Raw genomic sequence first — 24433 nt, forward strand, 5'->3', positions numbered from 1 at the left:
AAACAGTTTCTTGCTGTGAAAAACTGCCAGGAAGGCAGGAGATGCAGCAGCTGGGCTGTTGTGTTGTGAAAAGGAGTGACTCCTGTCCAGCAGAGTTAGCTGCTGCTGTCCCACCGCTAGGAAGGTATCTGTCAGCACCTGGAGAAAGGAGGTTTTGGGGTTCATTGCCTGCTGTCACTGTCCTTGTAGGCTGATACTCATTTAGGAAGCCTGTAGCCCCAGCAGTGCAGTAGCTCTGGAATAAATTGCTGGTCTGTAGGATAGTAATTAAGAAGTTTTGCACATGTTCTTTGGGGGAAAAAGGTGACCAAGCCATGTTTGTGCTGCGTGCTTCCACCTGTATGCGTCCTCTCGCCATGTCCTCTGCAGATGGGAGCAGGTCTGTGCAAGTCGCGGCCTCCCTGGGCTCTGGAAGTCAGACTGCCTCAAACCCACAACATTCCCTAACACAAACAGGACTGGGATAGTAGATTCCAGCATCACTGCTCCTGCCTGACTGTAATGGGGGAGGGAAGGCCGACATGTCAGTCGGGTGCAGGGTATCTGCAATGGCTTCTTTTCCTTTCCTGAAAGAGTTTTCCCCCAGCCCAGAGCACTGCAGCATGCCATGTTAGGGGAGCGTGGCTGGTGAGGACTGGGACCTACTGGGCTTCCTGGGGGATCGCAGCACTGCACAGGAGGAAAGTGAGATGGAGCCTCTCCCCATCCTCCGCCAGACAGTGGCTGTCAGTGCACTGCGAAGGCACGGCTCCTTTTTAAAACCCCTCTCCAAGTAGCACGGCAGCGTATTGAAGAAGTTCTCTCCAATTCAGTGGCTGTGTCCCCGTCGCTGCTCTCGGCTCCCTCCTCATTCCCACGGAGCTGTGCCGGCTGTTGGAGACAGGCGCTGCTCGGCATCTGTGTCAGCCAGCCAGCGGGAGAGCTGCGGGGGGAACTGATGGCAGCGTCTGTCGCATCGGGAAGGCTGGAGCAGAAAGTGCCATGGCAAAGTGGGTGCGTCGCACTGGGAGACAGTAACTGGGATGCTTAGCAGGTGCTTTCTGGAGTCCAGTCCCTGGGTTGAATTGGAAGGGCAGGATTGCCAGGGAAGCACGGTGTGACTTGTGTGTACGCTGTCCCTGTCCTATCAGGCACATAAACTTCCACCTCAGCAGATCATCTCCTAAAGCCTGGCATAATCCAGTGTCTTACTGTACCGAGGAGGATTATAAAGGGCTGTGTGGGACCAGATGCATGTGGAAAAAATATCTAAGTGTTGAAATTGGTATTTGCTCAGCCTCAGGAAAACAGAACTTTAAATCCAACCAGGTAGTTCAGAAATTCACGGCATCTCCCTGGCATGACCCTGTTGATAGAAAAAAGCAGCTTCAGGCTGAGTCCCAGACCAGTCTCTGCTCAGGTGACCGTGCTGCCCAGCTGTGCCCAGCTCCCAGCAGGGCTTCACTGCTGCCTTACTGGGGCGTGCTGGGCCGGGGAGCCAAGAGGCAGTGCAGGAGGGAGAGGAGGCTGCAGTGGGCTTGGGGGGCAGGGCACAGCTTGGAGGCCAGGCTGCCCTGGGCAGGGCAGTGGTGACAAGGTTGATGGCAAACACCAGGGCTGGTATGTCCCAGGGAGGCAGACTGGGGCTGGAGGGACACCTCGTCCATGAACCCCCACAGCATCCAGCTGGTGCCTGCACAACATCACCAGGAGAGCATCACCTCGGGGGTGGGGCGGGAGGGGGCAACCTCCCTGCTACCGCTTCATAAAAGAAAAAAGTAAATGGCTTCAGCATCGTTTCATGCCCCGGTCCCAGCCAGTCCTGCTTCAGGCACTGCCAGAGGCAGAACCAGCAGGCACTCCCCGGGCCATGGCGCTCCCAGCCCCGCTGCCTGGCGCCTTTGGGGCCAAAAAAGCCGGTTGTGGCCTTCAATACGCTGCCGTGCTACTTGGAGAGGGGTTTTAAAAAGGAGCCGTGCCTTCGCAGTGCACTGACAGCCACTGTCTGGCAAAGGATGGGGAGAGGCTCCATCTCACTTTCCTCCTGTGCAGTGCTGCGATCCCCCAGGAAGCCCAGTAGGTCCCAGTTCTCACCAGGCCCGGGCGGGGAGGCTGGGGCTGTGTTTGCTGTTTATCTGCAGTTCTTGAACCCGTGCTCAGACACGCAGAGGTGGGTCGCCCCCCACTGCCCCGCTGTCCTGCCGAGTGGCAGCACCAAGGGGGGGCCTGCCAGCCTGTCACCCCGGAGCGGGGCTGCCGGGCCAAACCCCCTCAAATGGTGCGTTAATAGGAGAGGCCCCAGCCCCGGGGTGCTGCAGGGGCACACGGGGAGCCCTGCTGCCCCAGCCAAGCCACTGCTGTGCCGGGCACGGGCTGGCGTGAGCCCCCCCGCTCGCCCGGGCCCCGGGGGGCGCTGCAGGAGGTTGCCCCCCGCCGAGCCAAGCTGCGGCCCTACAGGGCACGGGGCCCCCACCCGCCGGGCAGCCCGGTGCTGGCTTATCTCCCCGGTGCAGGACAGGGCCGCAGGGGCACCACCCCCCCGCCAGCCGGGTCCCCTCCACCCCGCGCCCCAGGTCTCTGGCCGCCCCTGAACCCGGCCGCTCTCGCCGCCCGCCTCGGGACGTGGGGACCCGGAGCAGCGCCCCGAGCACAGGCTGAGGCCTCTGCAGACAAGGCCGGCAGGAAGGTGACTTTTCCAGGGAAAGGATAACCCTGCGGCTCCGTAAGTGCACCCTCGCCCCCCGCCCAGCTCGGCTCCCCCCGGCGTGACCCGGACGGGCCGGGGGGGCCTGGGTGGCTCCGAGAACGCCCCGGCCGTGCTGAGGGGCGGCGGCCGCCCGGGGACCGGAGATCCCGCCCGTGAGGGCCCGTCTGGCGCTGCTGGGAGCGGCTGGCCCGGGGGCACAGGTTCCGCTGCCCGCCCCGGCGGGCTGCCGGGGGCACAGCGGGTGGCATGGGCTGTAACAGAGGTGGCCCGCTGCCCGGGGGGGCGCACAGGCGGTCTGGAGGGTGACACCGCCCGGTAGGTGGGTGTGACACAGACGCCAACCGCAGGGCCCGGGGAAGGGGGGGATGGTCCGGCGGGGGGGGGGGGGGGGGGGGGGGCGGGCCCTGAGACGCTGCGGGCAGCCAGGGCCGCCGCAAACCCTGCCCCGGGCCACGCCGCGGCCGCGGGCCCTTTAAGCGCGCCCGGGCTCTGCCTCGCAGCTCTCGCGAGATCCGCCGTGCCGCCCCGCCCCGGCCCCGCCGAGCGCCGCGGCCGGGCCGGGGCGGGCCGCGGACTACGCGACCCATAGCGCCCCGCGCGGAGCGGCGGCCAATAGCGGCGTGGAAAGAGGGCGGTGAGGGGCCGTCAGCCGTCCTATGGTGTGGCGCTCCGCTCCCGCGCGGGCGGGGCGGACGGCCGCCCCCCGCCCCGGTCCCCCGGAAGTGATGTCACAGGCCCCATGTGAGCCGATTGCAACACATGCAGCGCGGAGAGGGGGAGCGCGAGCAGCCGGTGTCCGACGTCAGCGCCGCCGCCAGCCGCGCGCCGCCGGGGGGGACCGGGCCTGAGGTGAGGGAGCGGCGGGCGGGCGGCGGCGGCGGCGGGGCCGGGCCGGGCCGGGCCGCGCCGGGGCGGGGGTTTAACCGCTGTGTCTGTGCCGCCGGCCCGCCGCAGGCCGCCGCAGCCGCAGCAGGAGGAGGAGGAGGAGGAGGAGGAGGAGGAGGGAGAAGATGGCGGACGATCCCAGCGCTGCCGACCGCAACGTGGAGATCTGGAAGATCAAGAAGCTCATCAAGAGCCTGGAGGCGGCCCGCGGGTGAGCGGCGGGGCCTGCGCCGCCTCAGGGGCGGCCGCGGCGGGAGGGCGGGCCGGTGGGCAGCGGGGCCGGCCGCCCCGGCGGTGTTGGGGCGGGGAGGGGGGTCCCGGCCGGAGCGGGGGCCCTGCCGCCCGGGCCTGCCGCCGCGGGGGCGGAGGGAGGCGAGGCGAGGCGCAGCCCCGTCCCGGCGGCCCCGTCCCCGGTGCCCTTTTGTCTGGCCGCGTGGTGAGGCGGAGGGTCCCTGTGGCCACCTGGGGCCCGGGGCTGGCGGAGCAAAGTGGGGCTGGGGTCCTGCGGGGAGGGCCGCGTCCCCCCCGGGGGCACCGGGAAGTCTTCGGCGCGGAAAGGAAGTGTGGCCGTGCGGGAGCGGGACAGCGCCCGCCGCTGAGCTGCCCGCTGGCCTCGGCCCGGTGGCGGCCCGGCAGCCGCTGCCCCCCGCCCCCGCAGCGGGTGAGCTGCCCCCGGCCGCCGCTGCGGGGGTGTCACAGGTGTGTGCACCCGGCCCCGCGCTGGCTGCCGAGCTCCACGTGGGCCCGGTCTGGCCGTGCCCCCGGCCGCCCCGTGCCAGCTGGCACCGGGGAGCGGTGGATTCCAGCGGGAGTAGACTGCTCCGCTGCCCCCCGTGCAGGCTTGGGCCCCTCCCAAGGGACCAGCTGGCCCGGGGAAGGCACCAGGGTGAGGGCAGGGAGGCAGGGGCCGAGGCAGCCCTTCCTGCTTTACTTCTCATATTGACACCTATTTGCTCTTTCTCACCCCTTCACCTTCCAGCGAAAGCGCTCTGCCCCATTTCCCTGAAAGCACGCTCTTCCGGAGCTTGGATAGTGTTCCCTTTAAAGTCTCTAATCCTGCTTATATCAGCCTTGCACTTTGATTTCTTTTTTTCCCCACTAGAAGTTAGACTTCTGGATGTTCTTACAGCCAACAGTGACATGGTGCCTGTTTCCATGGCTAACTCAGCAGCTGCTTGTTGCACTGGTCAGGAACCCACTCTGGCTTGAGTAACAGAAAGAGCTACAGGTTCTAGAGCTGTGAAATAGCGAAGAAGGTGTGTGTCTCGGTGTGCAATGCAATAAAATAAAAATGAAGGGTGACTCCTTAGCTACCCTTGCGGCTCCAGTTTCCATAGGTTCATCTGAACCACTGTTACTCTAGCTGGGGCACCGCTGGCACCATTCTGTGTCCACCCAAAAGGCAGGTTGCCTTTGGACAGCTTGCGTAAGCAGAGCTGCCGTCTTGTTCTTTCTTTAGTGCTCGTGCTTGTTCTTGTGTGTAGAGTAGGCCAGGGGAATCGTTCAGCTGAAAAGTAACCCAGGCAGGATGGCAATGAGGAGGAGAACACAAGCCACAGGTCTCCCTAAATTTTTTTTAAAATCTGATTTATAATGTTGCTGGGCAAGGGATGAGGTTGTGGGAAAACAAAGTGGGGAGCCAGGGTTGTCCTTCCCTGCAGCAGAGTGGACTTTGACTGCCAAAGCTGATCATTTGGCTGTGCCTTCGCACAGCCTTGACAGCATGTGTTGTACTTATGGGGAGGTCCCAGCAAGCATGGGAGCGCGTAAATGACTTCTGCTGTGAAGCTGAAAGGGCTTTGGGAGCTACAGGCACCCATTGCAGCTTGTAAAAACAGCTATTGGTCTCTGCAACAGAGCCAAGGGAGGCTGGGGTGTGTTTTGGAAATGTACAGTTAGCATTTTGGCGCTCTCTGATTCAAAATGTGGTAGCGTAAGCATGTCTACCTTTAGCGGCAGCAGCTCTTATGTTGCTTGGAACAGATGAATGTTGTAGAGGACAAGATTAAAACTGGTATTGGAGAGCTCCTGGGGGAGCTGAGGCTGAAGGGCTAGCTTGGAGCGGGTGGCTGTTAGGGGTAACAGCTTCCTGGGGCCACAGCCCAACTGTCTTCCCTCTTTTCCCTATCGGTGATCCCTGGCACATCTCTACTTTGTGGTAAAGGTGCTGCAAGCGCAAGAAAGTGCTTGTAGGAGGTTTAGTTGAGCCCTCTGGATCCAGCATCTCTCCTAGTTGTCGTGATACTGCTGTTCCTTAATACGTGTGCTAGCTGCTTAAACCGCCACCTGACGAAGGCCGCTGATGCTAGCAATCCTTCAGTAAGCAAGCTTATGCTGGTTATGTGTAAATGTGTGTTGTGCTTCCATGGAGTCCTAGCTAAAACTATCCTACTGAGTTTGGGCCTAGTAAGGGGAAGAGATGCTACAGCTTTTGCCACCAGAAGCTTTCGGCTTCAGGCACAAGAGGTGTGAGGCAGTGAAACAGGCTTTTCCGCCCTTTGGGAGAGTCACTTCCTCTTCCTGTGAAGTAGGAAGACCTGTTCTGGGGTGGGTTAGGGGGCAAAGCCTTTAAATAGGGTGATGTAGAGAGCTAGGGACTCCTTGGCGTCTCCACCTTCCCTTACTCATATACTCCTAACAGTGACCCAGCAGCAGTGTCCCAGTTTCGTGTGCTGGTTGTTCCTGCAGTGGATCAAAGGGACGGGAAACAGAGGAAGCTGGAGCTAGGCGTTCGATTCATATGTGGTGGTTGGGGCACTTCTGCTGTTACCCAGCTATTTTGGTAAAATCTCAATGAAATCTGCAGAATGTTATCAAAATGTTAAGCAAGCAGGAGAGCAAGGAAGTTCTTTTATCGTGTCTGGGATAGGTGAGGTAAGTGGCAGTATTTGCTCAGAAAACCGAGGGAGAAGGATCACAGCTTCAGCTTCACCAGAAGGTGATGGGTTAGAGGCCAGCGAGGGTAAGGCTGCTTCTGAAACTTTAAGGTAACATTCTAGCAAGGAAGTCCTGTGTTATTTTTCCGGCCTTGCTTAGGGAAGCTGGCTTTCTCACTCATCTGGGAAATAAAAAAAATGCAACCTAATTATTGAAACTCTCAAACCCACCTCAAAACCCTGTGTTTGCTGGCAGGGAGTAGAAGGAGTTTTTGTCAGTATCTTGCTGCTTAAAGCCGAAGTGTCTGTTATCTCCTCCTAGCTCTTCCAAAGTTGAGTTGCAAACTGTCTGATACTGTACAAAGCGAATGAGTTGGTCTTTCTGATTTAGTGAGAAAGGAAGGGGGGGGGGGGGGTATGTGGTATCTGCAGAGTATGTATGTATGAGAGCAAATGGGGCATGAGTTCTGCACTACAGGCAATTAACCTTTCTAGCCAGAAGAAGATGAGGGTAAAAGGCTGCTGGTGAGCCAGCCCTTGTGAGAAGTCTAGCCTTGTCATTCATCTCTGGTAGCTTGGAGTGCTCAGACTTTCATCAAGCCTTTCTGCTTCTCCCTTACAAAGCGATTCTGCTTCCAGGCCACCGTTAGTTTTTGTAAAAGAGAGACTTGGTGCTAGACTGTGCCCCCTAGAAGTTGCAGCCATGTCTTTTGATGTGGATGTTGCAGCAGCTCAAGTACAAGTGGTATGAGCCACTATGTTTTTCCCTTGTCCTCTCTCTTGGGGCTTTTCTGCTGTTGCTTCGTGCAGTTTTCCAGTGTCAGTGTTAAACTGACAATCACTCTTTGTTCCTTTGGTCTTTGCAGTTCTGAATAGTTAGCAGGGCTATGGTCAGTTTTTTCTGCTAATCTAAGCTGTAAATGCTTGGCAAAATTGAGTATCAGCAACCACTAGCAGTCTCCTTGCAGGCTTAGGCCTGAGATGTCACATCTCAATCACATTTGGAAAACTTCTGAAAGTCTTGGATACAAGGGTTTTCGTCCTGCAAACAGCTTTGCTCGGAAACTATTTACCAATACCTCTCACCTCCGCTGCCAGATGGACTTTCTGACCCTGAGAGCACAGCAAGTGCTGATGCAGGGTGTGGACCTGCATTAATAATGGTCAAACCTTCATGAACCTGCTCCCTTGAGACATCATCTCTCCTGCCTTGGACTTGCTCTTTCAGAGCAGTACCCCTTATTAGTTATTTTACTGAAACAGGCAAAGAGAATGATGTCTTTGAGGGCTCTGTCTGCAAGGACAACTAAGGCTGACAAATAGAGTGTGTTGAAGAACTTTTTTTTTTTTTTTTTTTTCAAACTAAGTATTTGGAAGGTAGGGGGGAACAGGGCATATGCAGGCTTCTCAGCAAATGCAGAAACTAAGTCTTAACAAGTAACTTACTCTGGTTGTGACTGGAAGAAATGTATCAAAGCAGGAGAATGGAGAAACGGCAGGAGAAGGGAAGTCTTGGTGTCTCCGGAGCCATGGGAAAGCAAAGCAGTGCAGTTTCCTGCTAGGGTTTGGATTCTGCCAAGTTGAGACCTCAATCTGCTATATGGGAGAAACCAAACGTGTCACCGGGAAGGACAGAGGCCTGAAAATCTGTGGGAATTCCTGTGAAGCGAAACGTATACTAGTTCTTCTTGAAGGGTAGAAGAGCTGACCTGTTGCTTGGACATAAATGATTTGCCCAGCTTGTGTTGCAGAAAGCATCATTTGGAACAGGGTTCTCCTGCAGTTCATCTGGAGCCTTGCTGGTCCTGGCAGAAGAGCCCAACTTTAGAATTAGCCTCAAACTGCTACTCTTTCCCAGCCTGGTGCGACAGGGATGGGAGGCCACTTGCGTGAAGGTGGGTGGTAGGCTGTGCATCTCCACACCTTGTTCTGGGGTCTCCTGGGATGATGCCACTTTGGTGACCAGGCAAGTTGGCAAGGCTGAGACCTGTTGGACAACCTGGTGGTTCTGGAGAGCAAGAAGGTCTTGTCCTGTTCTGCTGTTAGGGTGGTGGCCTTTCCAAAAGGGACCTGAAAGCCCACCTTGTGAGTCGACACTACAGCTGTGAATGCTGCGGCAGCGCTAGCTGCTGGGATGCACTTAGGGAATAACTGTGGTCAGTCACAAGCAGATGTCATGTGCAGGTTTGCCTTATTCCTGATTCATCTTGAACAAAGTGCTGGGAAGCTGGCGGTGCGGGGTTGTACTGTGCTGCGTCTGTGAGCTGTATTTCTCTCCTGAATTAGGCAGTGCAAGTAGTCACTGGGAGCATCTGCAGCACTTGACTGTAGATGGCTTTTCTACTGATAGCAGGCACTGTACAGCTTCGTTGTGCTGAAGTTGTAACTGTGCTGGAGTAACTGTTGAACAGTTGAATGTGCTGGAATAGTTGATTCTTTATTCTGGTGTGAATTCTGCTGCTGCACCATATACGCCTGTAAGATACAGTACACCATATATAGTGGTGTACTGTGTCTTACTCGAGCGTAACAATACCACCGTGTCTAGGCAAGCACCAGTATAGCTATCTTGTCTTTAAATGATGTCATACATCAGGAGGAGGATTTGGTGTGGCCTTTCATCACTTTGATTTCTGGATATGCTGCCAGAGATGTGTTGGTTCAGAGGCTCCCTGCCCTGCTCCCAGGCTGGCAGCAGATCTCTTTCCCTACTTTCTTTATCGGGGTCTGTCATTGTGGCTGTGCTTCTGATCTGGGCTCTGGGAAACAGTTTAACCGTTGATACAGGATCTGTTTCTGCAGAACCGAAGGTTTCACCTTAGGACATGGACTATGATGGAGACCTTGAACCGGGCCTGGGTGAGCTGGTCGATCTGTGAAGGGCAGTGCTGCGGCAAGGTACTACTTGGCTTTCCAACTTGTGCTGTGTTAATTGGGTTGCAGGGCTGACATGTCGTGCTAGTGCCAGTCATGGGATAGCCCTGAGGATCTTTTTCCAGCAAGCTGCTGTCTCCAGTGGACCTACCTTTGCTAAAAGTCTTTTGCTTCGCCTGGAATCCGGGCTGGGCCAGCCTTGGGGTAAATAGCTTGTCTTTTACTCTGTGGGGAATGAGAGGCAGATGAGTGGGGCAAGGACTGGAACAGTAGCATCTGCGGGGTGGCACGTGGAATGTTACTGACAAGGAATTCTGTGCTTTGGCTTTATGATCTGTCATTAAAGTGTGGAGTGTTCAGGGAAGAGGTTACGATTTCAGTTCTTACCTAAACCAAATTGCTTCCTCGAAGTAGTGCTTTCTTAGCCCCCTTGTTTTAAGGGTAATTTCTAAAGGAGGTCCATTTCTGTTACAGAGGCAAAGGCTATAATATTAGTACTGCCTTTTGCTTCTGGTAGTGTGAGGAGGAGGAGATGCTGGGAGAGAGGCTGGAATAGAAATAGTAGTCCAGGGCAGAAGTGGTGTCTGAGGGCTCTGTGGCAGGTAATCACATAGGATGTACTGCAGCTGCTTACCTGCTGCTTTCCTGCGCTGACTGTTCGAGTCTCTTCAGGCTGCCAGCCTCCATAGTGCTGGGTTAGAAGCTGAATATTGAGTTCATGTGAGTGGGGCTGATCAGACCTCTCCGGACTAAGGCAGTGTTTAAGAGTTTGTCTTTCAGTGCTGTCAAGGGTGGGTGGTGTGAGAAAGCTGCCCTCTCTCTGCGCCAGGTGAGAAGACAGCCAAAGCCGGGGGAGAACATCCAAAGGGTTGTTGACATCCTGCTGGTTGCCTGTGTCTAATTCTTGTAAAACATTTCCTGGGCTTTCTCATCTGCCTGCTCTACCTGTTCCTTTTGAATTATAGCAACAATTAGGAAGTGCTGTTTTGAGAGTACACACTAGCAAGTGGCAGAAAATGACCTGATCTGGGAGAGTGGTTACATGTCAGACAGGAACTCTAGTAAGTGGTTTATAGCCCTTGGTAGTTCAGCAGCCTGATACCCGCTTTCACAACTGTGTGAATCATTAGTGAACAGTGTGATTCATACACAGATCATCATTCACATAGAGCTAATGAATGAGCCCCTGACTGCTGAAGATAAATGACGTGGTGGAAGACAGGAATGAGCATTTCAAAAGAGGACAGACTTTTTTGGCTTTGTGGCAATTGGATTTCTTTTTTGCCCCTGTTAGCTACCGATTCCCACGTAGCTCTGAGGCATTAACATCTTAACAAGCAAATCTGGATTTGTTGGTTCAGTCCCTCAGTGTACATCTTGTACCCAACTGGCCCATTAGCATAATGCAACAAGTCTTTTAAACTTGGAGCATTAATAATTGGAGAGGGAGGAGGGAGAGCAGGGGAGCTGTCGCAAAACTAAGCCGGTGAGTCACAAATGTCTGAAGTGCAGAAATGTCTGTTCCACTTACCAGTAATTGGGCATCCGGGCTTTCTGCATGAGGTCAGATGCAGCCAATAAGGCCTGTTCAAAACATGCCTTCACAATTATGTTTTGTGATGTGTTGCCTTTGATCCAAGGATTTCGGAGTGGCATTAATTCACCTTCCCTGTGGGGTGTGCTGTGTCCACTGGTGCTGATTCACTGCTCTTCAGCAACAGGGGATGAAGTCAGCCAGGATCTGCTCCTGGAGCTGCAGAACTGAGTTGGGATCTGGGTGCTGGTGTTGCCTGAGCAGCAGCCGCAGTGTCGGAGCTGGGGACAGGTGGAAGCTCAGAGCATGGAGCTGCTGCCCTTGGCCTCTGCGCAGGTGGTGCCTGGTGGACCAATGGGCAAGGGCTTGCTGTTACCTGCTACTTGTGCAGCCTTCAGACATGCGATACCTGGCCAAATTCTCTGTGGTGTGGAGGAATAGAGGTCTGTGACCTGATTCTTCTTTCACCTCCTTTCTGTCCCTGGGGAGTGATGCATGCTGAGCTCAGGAGGCATATCCTGGCAGCAGGCCCGTGACTGCTGAAGTGGGGAGAGCACTACCTTGTCTGACCCTTGGTGAGACACTAGCCAGGCTTGCCTCTGCTCCTTTGCTGAAGCAGCCATTTGCTGCCTCCCTCTGGGAAGCTTTCCCTTGCTGCTGAAGCAGGGGGTGCACTGAGGAAAGCAGGCTCACTTCTCTTTTCCAGGGTGGGTTCATGCTCTGCTCCCTAGCTTGCACTTGGTAAGCTTGCTTGGCACCTGGGGCTTTGAGAAGGTCAGTGGGTTAGAGTAAGAGGGCAGAATACCTTTCCAGGACAATCTTAATGTCTGTTCAAACTGTGTCTGGTTACACAAAATGCTTTCTGCCGCATTTGCCAGCGTTACAGGAAGATGATGTACAAGATTCCTGTCCAGGGCTCTGGGACAGAACTACAGCGTGAGAGCTTGGCATTGTGTGAGCCATGGTGGCAATAGCTGCATGGCCTCATGCTGTGCAGCAAAGTGATTTTCCTTTGTCCAGGGTGGAGGTGGCATTCAAAGACTTGACGGGGAATTAGCTGTCTGGAGTGTTTCTTGGACTCGGGGGAGGGGGGCTGGCTTTCTCCAATTAATGCTTATGCTGAAAAGTATTCTTGGGGAAAGAATTACTTGGTCTTCTGGCTCTGCAGTCCTCCCTTCCTATCCACCCTGCCCCCACCTTGTGCTTTTTTCTGGGCTTCTGAGGTGGCACTGGATCCAGAGAGGTCATCTCTCTGCTATACTTTTGCTTGGGAACCGGTCTCTTCCACATCTTCATACCCTTCTTTGCATGACCTGGAAACATTTGAGGAGCAACTTGTATTGATGTTGCCTTTTAATAGATGATCCAGAGTTCTGGCGTGTGCTGTGGTGAAATGCAGAATGCCTCTGAGGTGGGAGTTGTGAGGTTCTTGCTGAAACAGTGCTGTAAAATGTACTGCCAACTGCATAGCTTTCAGCTCAACTTTGCGTTAAACTTCAAAGGAGCTAATGGTAGATCCCATTGCCAAGCTAACTGGTGGTGTGTGGTCTGTCTAGGTATCCATGCAGCACTTGTCTCCTGCTCCAGCTGTGCTTTGAGCCCATCATCTGAACAGGGAGTGGGATTTCATCTATTTCTGATGGAGACATCACAAAAAGCTGTTGCTTCTCAAGCGGCAATTATATTGAGGCATGTTGGCTTGTGTTTCTTGCAAAGCATTCAACCAATATTCTCACAGGCAATGCAGTCTTTGGGTAAGCTTCCAGATGACATTGCCTCTGGAAAGTTCTGAAGGGATCCTAGACTCTTAAGATTGTCTCTGCTGTTTCTTAGCAGGCTGACAGGATTTCCAGGAAAAGTTACGTAGCTTTTGCATCTGCTGTCTTCTCTCTAGATTTGGCATCTCAAGTGGACTTGAGCCATTTCCTATTTGATGAAGGCTTTGTCTTATTAAAGGACCTTAAGTCTCTAAAGGGCATGGCTGTGACCTGTTTATGTACTTCACAAGCATAATTCATAAGTTGTAAGAGCATATGCTTAGAACTTCCCTACGGCAAGGTCAGTGCTGTTGCATACAGAGCTTGTATGAATAGGGAGTGTCTAATGGCCTGTGTTTTGTAAGAGAACCTGAACCAGCAGTTTTGTGCTTGCCTATACCAAAGGACACTTACTTTTTATAGTGCTTGATTCAACATCTCTGCTCAGATACAGGATCAAAAAAATGCTCATATATTCTTTACTTGCGTCACTGCTTGTGTGGACTGTGCTCTCCTCTTAGTCCTTCGCTGAAGTACCATATGCCTGCAGTGCTGTGTGGATATTTGCTCAAAGGTAGCTCTCTTCTCCTGGACCTGTGGTATGTGCCTGGTGAAACTCTGCCTTAGGCTAAATAGATATTGCTGGCATCCATCTTGCAGCTGGCTGTGGATGTGTCAGTGATGGAACTGGTCTAGCCATCATATAACTTCAGCAGTCTTGGCTGTCCAGGCAGCTTGGGCTCCTCGGTACATGTAATGCCTGCCCAGTAATCTGCAGTCCTCTTGGATGGAGACCAACAGATGTTACCTTGGGCAGGTAACATCGCTTGAAGCAGTATGTGGCAACAGTTATTTCATAGAAAGCTTCCTAGCTGTGGTACGTGGTTAAGATCAGATTATCTGAAAGCATGTTTGCTCCGTGCTCCTGCCAGTCTCTGGCACAATCACATATAGGCCTTGTGCTGCCCTTGGTTCCTGGGGAAAGCAAAATGCTCATGAAGCTAGTGCACTGTAAAAATATGCTCATTTTGAGTCCGAGGGAATGACTGACCTTCCTTGCCTCTGCATCTCCACATTACACAGTATGCTATTCGTGTAAAATGTTTCATTGTGGAACAACTACAGTTCAGCTGCTGTTTGTGAAGTCTCCTCTGATACCACAGGGTAGGCCAGTAACTGCTATTTATATGGCATGTCTGTTAAATTAACGCTCTCCTTTGCCAGCACATATCCCAGATTCCAGGAGACAGGTTGAGTGACTGTTACTCCTCAGACTTCTGGTTGGGATTGCTCTTGGCTGCCAAGTCAAGCGTAGCTACAGTCAGTGCTCGCTGGTTTGGTTTTGTGTGGTACGTGGCCATGCAGGTAGCCGTTTTACTGACATAGTGCTGTGTAAGATGGTAGAAGTCTTTTAGAAAACCATTAGACCAGTTTCTAGTTTCAGCTGAAAGCTGAAGGTCTGAGGATCTGCTCAGCTGTTCCCTTCTGATGGGCAAAAGAGTAGAAACCGAATCCCTGTGGATGAAGATGGTCACCCAGAACAGGAGGCTTAACTGCCAGCTGTAATGAAAACCAGCCATGGGGTGTACTTGGCAGCTTATCTCAAATGTGACACACAGCTCGCTTTGTGCACTGCCCTTCTGCTGTGGTGGTTTCCTCATGCTGAACCATAAAATGTGTCCGCAGTGGGCACCGCTCCTGGTGCCAGACATGGCTTGGGACTCCAAACAGCAGTCCAGCTGGTGTGTCTTCTGTGAAATCCTTGCTCTTGCTTCTGGAAAGAACCCAGTGGTTCTCTTCTTGGTCTGCAGGTACCACAGCTGTTGTAAGGCACAGTGAGATCTGTCAGATGATACCTGTTAGGCAGTGCAGGAAGATCTTGCAGGGAAAATGAGCTGCTTGGATGCCGTAATACCTGTTTGCAGGATTACTGGCAAAACTTTCCCCTTCAGCTTTTCAGGGCTAGGTTAGTGATGATTCAGCACCGCACGCACTGCCACTCGCTGTGATAACTTGTTAACATTTGCTCTTGGGCCTCTCTGTGACTGGGAAAGCTGTTTAGTTTGTGGTACAGTTCTCTAAAATTCAAACTGTAGTAACACTGAAGTTTTAATAATAGAACAGGCTGTCCTATCCACCTCAATTTTCTAAAGAAATTGCTGTCTTGAGGGTGCAAAATGTGTTTGTGTGTGTTTGTCCACCCATTCCCCCCAACAGCTGTCTGGCAGGTTGTTGGAGCTCACCTGCAGTGGTTTAGGAGCAAAGTTGGAGCCCTGATCATCATCTTCTATCCTAGAGATACCTAATGCTGTACCTTCCAGGCCATGCTAAAGCTGATCTAATTGCCAATTACTGGCAGGGCTGGCACAGCATGAGTAGTTACCGTAGTACCCACAGTGAAGTGTTTCTACCTTTCCAGAGGTCGGTGCTTAATTGCCCCCTTGTTTCTTTGTAGTGTGTGAACAGGTGCCCTTAATGCTTTCGTTTCCTCCTCTCCAGTCCCTTGTGCAGTGCCACATGTTGTGCTGGCCTGTGGTCCAGGATGCCAGTTACTTGCAAAGCAAATAATCTGGGAGCGTTTCGGGTCCTGATGCACATACTTGCGTTACAGTGGCAGCTATTTGGCTGCTGTGCAGGCACTCCTTAGCCCAGAATAGGGACAGCAACTGTCTCTAGTTGCTTAAAACTCCCCGGCTCAGTTCAGTCTGAAAGCATTAGCTTTCAGCTGATCTAGTGTAATTTGTCTTGGGTACACTAAAACGAGGGAGGGAGCCTCTTGCCAGTGCTGCATTTTGAAATCGGGATCCTTCTGAGCGGAATATAATCCAGAGTGCTTCAGGTCCATCCTTCCTGCAGGAGCGCTGGGGATGATTCAGGGAAGAACCAGCTCATTGCACGTTCGATCACGAGCTGCCAGTGTGTGAGCACTGCCTTAATCTAGATTGATTACTTAATTGTTCACTGTAACAATTCTGTAATGAAGTTCTGCCTGGCAGTGTGCTTGCTAGGGGATGCATAGTTGGCCGCGGCCTGCCAGGCAGCAAATGTCCCGTGTGCTTCGTGCATGGCAGAGCCTGTTGGTTTTAGAGGTCTGCTGTTTGGAAAGGCCCCTTTTGGGAGATTGTAGTCAGCGTGATTTGCCCTACCTTGTTCCCAGATTAAATGTACTCTAGAGCCTGGCATGGAATTTTGCAGAAATACCCATTGTCTTGTGCGGGTGCAGTGGCTGCAAAGACCGTTAGGAAACCTGGAAATTTTATTACTATACGGAATAACCTTTTTTTTTTTCCTAGGTGTTTTTGACCAGCAACTTTCTTGGAAACACTGCTACGCTTTGTCTCATTGTGGTGAATTTAGCAGATGCAACCACAAGTTGTTTTATTGTTTTAGACCTTGCCGTCCTGCAGTAAGGTCACATACAGGTACAAGATTGCTTTGAGAGGGGAAAACCACTCTTCTGCGGTAGGGTGACAAGGTCTTAGTGGTGTGTGAGGCAGTTCTGTAGCCATCCTGGTCATTTGGGTGTGGATCTGCTTCAGCTGGTGTCATGCTGGTCTCAACCTCTCTGGGACGTGTTCTAGTTTAGTGATCAGATACTGACAGTGTGCTTGTTTAAGGAAGAGGAAGATGAGCAGGGGGTGCTGACTGTTAACCTTCAATTAGCTGGCTGCCTAATTAACTACTTGGTTGGGTGGATTAGCTGTACCCAGCAGGCAGCAGCATGCTGGCAGGGGCTGCCCCCCTTGGGGTGCTGGGTGCCTGCGGACACAGGGTGACGAGTTGGCTGACTCCTTGTGCTCCTGGCTTGTTGCGAGGTGCTCCAGCTGCTGCTGCTCCTGTGGCAAGCTGCACGCTTGCTATTTTGCTGGATTCTGCAGGAATCAGTTAGTGCCTGAAATAGCTTTGGTGGACTAAATAGTGGTGAAAGCACGTCAAACCCAAGAAATGCACTTGCTGTTGGTAATGGAAGGTGCTTTTGGATGTAAGTCCGGGCTGGGATTTGCTGAAGGGTTGGACCAAGCACAGTACTGCACTGTGCGTGTTAAACTAGCTTGAGACTTAAATGAAGGAGAACACATCATCTAAGAGACCCTTTTCATTCATTTGTTAGCAGTAATAAATCATGAGGGCTTGTGAAGTCTTCTGTGTTACCTCGGGTAGGGTGCTTTGGGCAGGGTGGTCCTAAGGAGCAGTGATTTGACTGGCACACGTGACTCTGCCTTGTGGATAAGATTCTGTGTGTAATACAAATAATCGCCGGTGACGGTGGCCTCTTCACAGTGTGGGTTTAGTACAGTCCAGCTGGCTCACAGTACGCAGAGCTGCACCCTGGGCAGCGGGTGCTAACGCCAGTGTTTCTGGGGCAGTGGAACATAACGCGAGGCCAGGGCTGGGATTCGAGGGGTGGCTTGTATTGCAAAAGTAAAGTGCTCTTTTACTGAAGAACCCACCCTTCCTCCTTGCTATTCCCCCGTGCTCCCCTGGCTTGCTGCCTGCTCTTCCCCCTCCGTCCTCAATGCAGGAAAAACTGCATGGAACATCTTCCTAGCAGGAGAGCTATGGAGTGACCAAGAGGCACAACAGTCCCACCTCCCACCTGTCTGTCACATTGAGAAGGCCTTAGTTCATGCAGCAAGCTGGGCGTGATGTGCAGACCTTTCTCATCTCTGGGAAGTGTGAGAATCTCTTCTTTCAGGGGGAGAAATGAACTGCGTGAGCTTGCCTCGAATGCTACTTTCAGAAAAGTCGGGAAGAGTTGCTTTCATTCTGATCAGCCTCTTGCTCAAAGGAGCCTGCTGGGAATGATAGGCCATTATATCTCCCCTAAGGCTTGTGCCATTCACTGGGGTAGCTAACGGCTTTAATTGAGTGGTATATGGAGTATTCTTGGCTGGTGTGACCTGGAAGTCTGATAGCTGTCAGCATGGCTCAAAGCTCCTTCTGGGAATAATGTGTGCAAGTGTCTCTTTGCGACTTTCTTGATTAGTGTGTATGGGGATCTTGGATATTAAAACCAATTAGTTGTCTTTAAGGTCAGGGACTTACTTGACCTACCAGCATCTGTTTCAACTTGTCCTGAATTGAAGATCTTTGGAAGAGGGCTGTACAACTTTTGTAAAGAGGCTAATGAAGTGATGCTTTTTAAAGCACTTCCCTGCTGTCTCTGTAGCCCAAACACTTCAGGCAGGACGCTAGTGCATGACAAGCTGAAACAGCAGCGCACAGGTACCGTGTTAGTCTTCTCCTACTGTAAGAAATGTAAAAGAGCAAAACCCTTTAAAAAAAAAAAAAAATTATGGCTGAAAAAGCACTTTAGTTCTCTGACTCGGCATCCTGAGTAGAGGCTTTTTTCACTGAGCTTAGCTGGTTTGCCCTTGAGAGGGCTAGAGGACATGATGAGGTATTTGATTTTTATGTCATTACTCTAATGTGAAGTATGAGGTCTGGGTTAAATTTGAGACAATGCAGAAGCAACACTTCAGACATCTGGGATACTTCAGTGGCAAATGGGAGGTACCTGCTGGGAGGCAGACAGGAACTTCCCAATTTTCGTTTTGGCTTTGGATGGATTTGAACCACAAGGCTGCTCTGGGGATTAAGACCTCTGCCGGATCCACCCAAAAGCCTTAGGAAGAACGAATATCAAACTTACTTCCCCCCTGCCATTTAATTTAAGCCTGTTCTGTGATTTGTAGGGTCTTATCTCCTGACTCAGTGCCTGGGGTTGGTGCTTCTGAACTAGCTGTCATGTGCTTAAGCGTGCTTTATTTAAAGCAGCTGCTAGAGGGTGAGCTTCTCTATAAAGCAAAGTGCTAGTGGGAAATTAGGAAGGACTAACTGCTACAAAAGGATCATTCCAGTTCAGTTTTCTATATTAATCGGAGGAGAACAAAGTGTTAAACCAGCACTTGGGCTGGCTAGTGCTCCAGCTGTCTGAGAACAAATGAAATGGGCTTTAAAATATCCTTAAAGTATGTGGCTGCATTGTTTTAGAAAATCTCTGCTAGGGACTGCTTACATGCCTTTAGCTTGAAACCCTTAGCCTGTACATACATTCTTTTCTTCTCAGAGTAGTATCCCATGTTAAATGAGCAGCTTTTGGAGGACTTGGTAGTGGCTAACCTGAATACTTCATTATAGAGTCAAATCCTCCAAAGAGTTTTGTTTTCTTTTCTTTCCCATTATGATCCAGCAGAAGGGAAATTACACCAACAACACTGACGTGAAGCCTCCTTGTGGGGAGGGAGGAGAGGCAACCGTGTGCACGGGATACGGTATGAATACACTTGTTGCTTTGGCCGGTGGCTGCTCACAACCCCTCTTTTTTCCTTTCCTAGCAATGGTACCAGCATGATATCGTTGATCATTCCCCCCAAAGACCAGATTTCGCGAGTGGCAAAAATGTTAGCGGATGAGTTTGGCACCGCCTCCAACATTAAGTCTCGAGTGAATCGCCTTTCAGTACTGGGAGCCATTACATCTGTACAGCAAAGACTGAAACTCTATAACAAAGGTAACTTCTAGCTTGTATGGATGCTGGCAAATTTCCCTTACTTGGAAGCAGCCTTATGTTCCTGCATTATGCAGTTTTCTGCTAATCAAATCTGTTGGCCTGTGCTGCTGTTTTGCACTGATATTCCAGGTATGTTGCCCATGGACGGTTACTTCAGGGGTAGACCTTGGGATTTCAGTAGTAAGGTGGTCCTTGTCTTTAATAAGCAGGGTCATGATTTTGTCCTTGGCAGTGCTGGCTCTTCTAAACTTGGCCAATCTTCTAAGAGCTATTCCACAATAGTGTATTTGCATTAAACTAGTGGGTTTCCATCAAGTGGAAACTTAGGTATGCTTTATGCATGCCACTGTGCCGCTACCATCATTTTGAGAGGAAATAGTTCCAGGCCATCTAAAATAAGTACTGGGAAAGAGTTCATTGTTACTGTCTTTATACTGGCAAGTGGCCTTCATTGAGATGGTCAATCTATAAATCGTTGTGTAAGAACTAGGAAAGCGTCACAGGGCTGTTCAGCCTTTTTCTGGATTCTCTGAGCTTGCCAGCTCATGGGTTTAACAGACAGGCACATGTTCTTGCAGCCCTGTTGCAGGCCTTCCCGTTAGTGTTACCTTTAGCTTCTGGCTCTAAGCTGTTCACTATAGGTGCACTAAGTTAGTTTTCCATTGTAGAGATCTGGGAGGGTACGAGGTGGGGAAAATGGAAAGAAATTGAAGTTCCCAAGCTTTTTACAACTCTGTCTTAAGTCTCGGGCCCTTGCAGTTAGTTTTTGATGGGTCCAGCTTGCAATATTTCTTAGTGATCTAAAATTGCATTATGTCCTTTGTAGTACCTCCAAATGGTCTGGTTGTTTACTGTGGAACAATTGTGACAGAAGAAGGAAAAGAGAAGAAAGTCAACATTGACTTTGAACCTTTCAAACCAATCAATACATCGTTGTATTTGTGCGACAACAAATTCCACACAGAGGTAAGAAGACTCCTATTGCCTGCTGGTCTTGCAGTAGTCAAAATCAGACTGCTTTGCTAGGCTCACTGGAACAATCCTTGGTGTGCTTGAGTCCACAGTCTGTAGGACAGCAGGCTTTCATTAAGACATCCTGCTGGTGAAGCCACTGGGTGGCTTGTGACTGGCCAGTATTCAGAAATGTGTGAGATTTGCTGAATTCAGAAATGTGTGAGATATTGTCCAGCTCCTGCTACAGCTAACTGGCCCAGCTAGTAACTGCTGAGTTTGTATAACCCACAGGCGTAAGCTTTTCTCTGTAACTGGAGGCAGTGGGTTTTCTTAACCTTAGAGGCCCATAGATCTTATTCCAAGCTAGGCCTTAAAGTAATGCCAAGATAATATTAGTGTTGCCAGTCTTGATATCACATGTGTTAACTGAGGCCCGTGATGGAGAACTGGCATGTGCCTAATCTGTCTGCACTAAAGTGGGATTATTTTTATCCAACATCTGCTTATCTTAGTTAAATGAATGGTTTGAGGCATATATAAAGTAATGCGGATTAAACTAGTCTTGACTGCACAAAGTCAGTTTATTGCGTCTTAAGTCTGATTTGGATCTGCTGGCAGTTGCAGAGGTCTCAATATTTGTAGTAATTACTGCCTGCCTTTCACGTCCATGGTGTTCAACTGTGATAAACGTGTAGACTGAGACTTGGTTGCCTGTCATCAAACCCGTATGACATGGGCTTGACAGGCCCTTCAGTGATGTAGTTCCTTGGGGGGGTTTTTGAGATCTTGCAGACGACTGGGTTTCAAAGGGTAGGGAGGGGTACGGGAAGGAAAGGTACGCTTGTTGAACAGGTGAGGCATATCCCTATTATTCTGTCTCCCCAAAAAGGATGAAATCCCAATACATCTTTGACCTACCTGGAATAACACAACTGTACTGCAGGTAGAACTCTTGGGTTCTGCTGAGCCCACGTGCCCATAGGCAATTGAGAGCAAAAGGTAAACAAGAGAATTCGGGAGAGAGCCAGAGGTGCAAAGCCCAGGGAGGTGTTTGTCCCTGCAGTTGTTGGCAGTGGGTGAGCGGCGGTGAGTTGCCTTTGCCCTGTCAGGAAAGGGATTCATTTGGTCTTGTCTGCAGCTACTGCCTCAGGGCACTGATTCAATATTAAAAAAATGATAATAATAACAAAAAAAAAAGTTGCTGCCCAGTGGACTGTTCTCAGGAGGCAGCTGTAGATACGCTCTTGCTGGTGTGTAGCATTGCTCAGCGAGAGTGGAAATAACTTGAGGAATTTGTGGTAATTGCTGCTACTGGTGATGTGATTACTGACAGTACCTTTCCCTGTAGGCTGTTTGCTCTCCTGTGTCTTTCGAGTATGTGATTATTTTACTTGGTATTGTCTGCACTGCAGAATCAAATCTAGCTGTAAAACCCTGCTGTATACTGTCTTGAGCAACGAGATGATGTTAGCGCTGAAGTCTTGATTTGTCTGTCTCATTTGGTTGCGGAGCCATGCTTTTAACCCACTGGTTCCCCCCAGCATGCAGCTAGAACTCTACAGACAGAGCATCTGGCTTGGTACAGACCAACAGATCTCCTGGGAAAGTGAGGGCATGTCAAGGAGCAGAAAAAGGACGCGATCTTCTCCTTCAGGCTGAAGCTGCAAAGAGGAAACTCAGCCCAGGCTGAAGGCATAGAATAAAAGCAATAGTCCCTTTGTTGTGCTTGACAGGTCAAACAGTGGAATTGCTGACATAGAACTTACGAAGGGGAAGCTGAGGGAATCAGTGATCATTGGATACTTTATTAAAATAAGAGGGAATCAAGAACATCAGAGCTGTAGTCATCTGCTGCCTGGCAAGAGTATCTGATAAGATTTCCTCTAGATATTTTATTGCCTGTGTGAAACCAAAGCAACTTCCCAAGAGGGGTATGAACCCTGATGTGTGTCTGAAGGGTAGGATTTACAATGACTTATTTTGATACCTTGGCTGGAGCATTCGTTCCAGTCACACGATTTGCTTGGCTCTGTCCCAGTTAAATAGATTGCAATGTAATATGCCACTTCCTCCTCTCATTCATCCCACTGCTGAAGAATTAATACAGAATATTTATTTTGGCCAGTAGATTCCATTAAACCTTAGTGTCTGTTTCTTTTAAGCTTGAAAGCTGTAGACTTGGTTGTGTGGATTTTGGATAAAGATGACTGATGGGTTTTATCCTTTCCATTCAGGCTAATAATGAAGCTGGCAGGCATGCAGGCAGTTAAAGGTCCTGTGCAGTAAACCAACACCATCACTCTTCCAGTATTAAACTGGTGACTTAAAACAATCCGGAATTTGACAAGCTTTCCATGCTGCTGATGTGTTTTTGCCAGCCAGAGACAGAATTCTTGCTATTACTGTTACTGGGCATGAATTCTGTGAACAAGAGTGTGTGTATATGTCTGCGTGCATGCTGAATGTTCCTGCCTGCTTGGGCTGTCCTTGAGGGAACAGTAGCTGACAGATTCCCTCAAAAAAGGAGTGCAGAGTTTGGGTACTTGTGGATGTCCCAAACCACCAGGACCAGGACTGAGCAGCAAATTAGACAAAAGTAACTCAAAAGCCTTGATGCCAAGCAGTGCTTTAGTTGCTAGTCAACTGAAATGACCTTACAGGATTAATGTAGCTGCCTTCTTTAAAGGGAAGAAAAGTGAAGGATAGCTTCATTTTCCAGCAGATGTTATGGCTGACTTCTCTGTAGCCTGTTATGCACAGGATGATTATTGCTGCTGTTGCTTAATTCTGCTTTGTAAGGCTGAATTTGTCATAGCCACTATAGGTGTCATCATTCTACCTTTGGGACTTGAATTCAGCAGGTGCAGCAAACCAGTATTTGTGATAGTTGGCAAGTTGAAAATCTGTATCGGTGCTTTGTAGTATAAAGCTGAACTGACAAATAGCCCAATCGGTGAACTAAGCAAGTTCTGCTTTCCTGGCTGGAATACTAGGAAGCTTAACTCTTCCAGTTTTGCCAGCTGGAGAGGTGATGCAGCCTCGGAGAGGTGTGATCTGTTTCACTTAACATTTTCCAGAGCCAGTCTTTACTGTGTTGTTGTTATATCTGCTTGTGATGTCATATGATGAACTGGTAATGCTGTGAAAATAGTTATCAAGCTTAAACATCAGTTGCCTTTCTGCTCTTGGAGTAATGTGCAAGATAGTGATCTGGGACAGTCTCAATTCCTGAATCTGCTGCTCTTCTAGTTTATTTATTTGTGAAAAATAGCAATGACCACCTATGTAACTAAAACTGAGGTGTATTGTTTCTGGTAACTGTTCTGAACCAGTGTCCTTAATAAACTGGTGCTTATTGCTGACAGCATCGTTTTCTGTTCCAGGCTCTTACAGCGCTGCTTTCTGACGACAGCAAGTTTGGCTTTATTGTAATAGATGGTAGCGGTGCACTCTTTGGAACTCTTCAAGGAAACACAAGAGAAGTCCTGCACAAATTCACTGTGGATCTTCCAAAGAAGCATGGTAATGCACTAGTCTGTCTCTGGACTGTTTGTAGCAGAGTGTCGTTGGGTGAGATGCGAGGGTAAAAGCAGGGAACTTGGCCTGTAGGTGTTCAGCTCTGCTCAGTTCTTTGCTCCCTTGAAATCTGACAGCAAAGCCTCTAGTCTGAGCCTTCTGTCAAAATTAATGCATCACTGTAATACGCAGTTGATCTTCTTAAAGTGGTGCTTTTTATTTCTTGGTGCATTTGACCCTTTACTTGGTGCAGCCTTAACTAAATATTACTACTAGCACAAGTAGTAATATTCACTTAGTAGTGTCTTTAAAATTTGCATCTGATGGTGTTGCATGCACCACACCGAAAAGCAAGCAGCTGTTCCTTCCAAGAAGCACAGAAGCCTAATGGAGCAAGCAAAATTCTAGTTCCACGGTATGACGCTGTGTTGTAGTGAGCCGCTGATGAATTCAGCAAATTGTCTGTTAGCTACTCCTGGCATACCATCCTTCTTTGTAGCTTAGGATGGGACAAAATGAAATAGAAATGTCTCCCCCACCAAGTTTTTGCAGCAGACTGCTGGGATGCATTGCATCAGCAAGAAGAGTATGTGAGGCAGTGTAGCAAAGGAAACTGCTTTTAATAAAGGTACGGGACATAAAAATTTGCACAGATGTTCAAAATTCCTGTAGAGAGTTGTGAGTCTGTATGGGGGGGGGGGGGGGGGGGGGGGAAGGAAAAAGCCCAACATATTTTCCTCTATGGGGTGCATGGAGAAAAATCTCTTGCTGTGAATGAGCCCTCTTTATTCACGTCATGTTTCAATGAGTGCCCCTGGCTCTGCTTGTGGCAAACTA

The 24433-nt window shown here is 50.5% G+C and overlaps 1 protein-coding gene across 2 annotated transcripts in view; it reads left to right on the forward strand.

The window, feature by feature from the left end:
• Nucleotides 1-3437: 3437 nt before the first annotated feature.
• The window catches only part of ETF1 (eukaryotic translation termination factor 1), a 28445-nt gene continuing 7449 nt past the window's right edge, over nucleotides 3438-24433 (forward strand). The window contains exons 1-4 of one of the 2 annotated variants that reach the window (XM_055812380.1): nucleotides 3438-3535; nucleotides 18951-19126; nucleotides 19953-20092; nucleotides 23464-23602. In XM_055812380.1, coding sequence (XP_055668355.1) covers nucleotides 18964-19126; nucleotides 19953-20092; nucleotides 23464-23602 — 442 coding nt within the window. In that variant the 5' untranslated portion in view covers nucleotides 3438-3535; nucleotides 18951-18963. Of the gene's footprint in view, nucleotides 3536-3639; nucleotides 3783-18950; nucleotides 19127-19952; nucleotides 20093-23463; nucleotides 23603-24433 lie in introns of those variants that run through there. The other variant, XM_055812379.1, reaches the window with a different exon arrangement.

Source organism: Falco peregrinus, chromosome 8 (genome assembly GCF_023634155.1).
Source record: "Falco peregrinus isolate bFalPer1 chromosome 8, bFalPer1.pri, whole genome shotgun sequence".
Taxonomy (NCBI): Eukaryota; Metazoa; Chordata; class Aves; order Falconiformes; family Falconidae; genus Falco; species Falco peregrinus.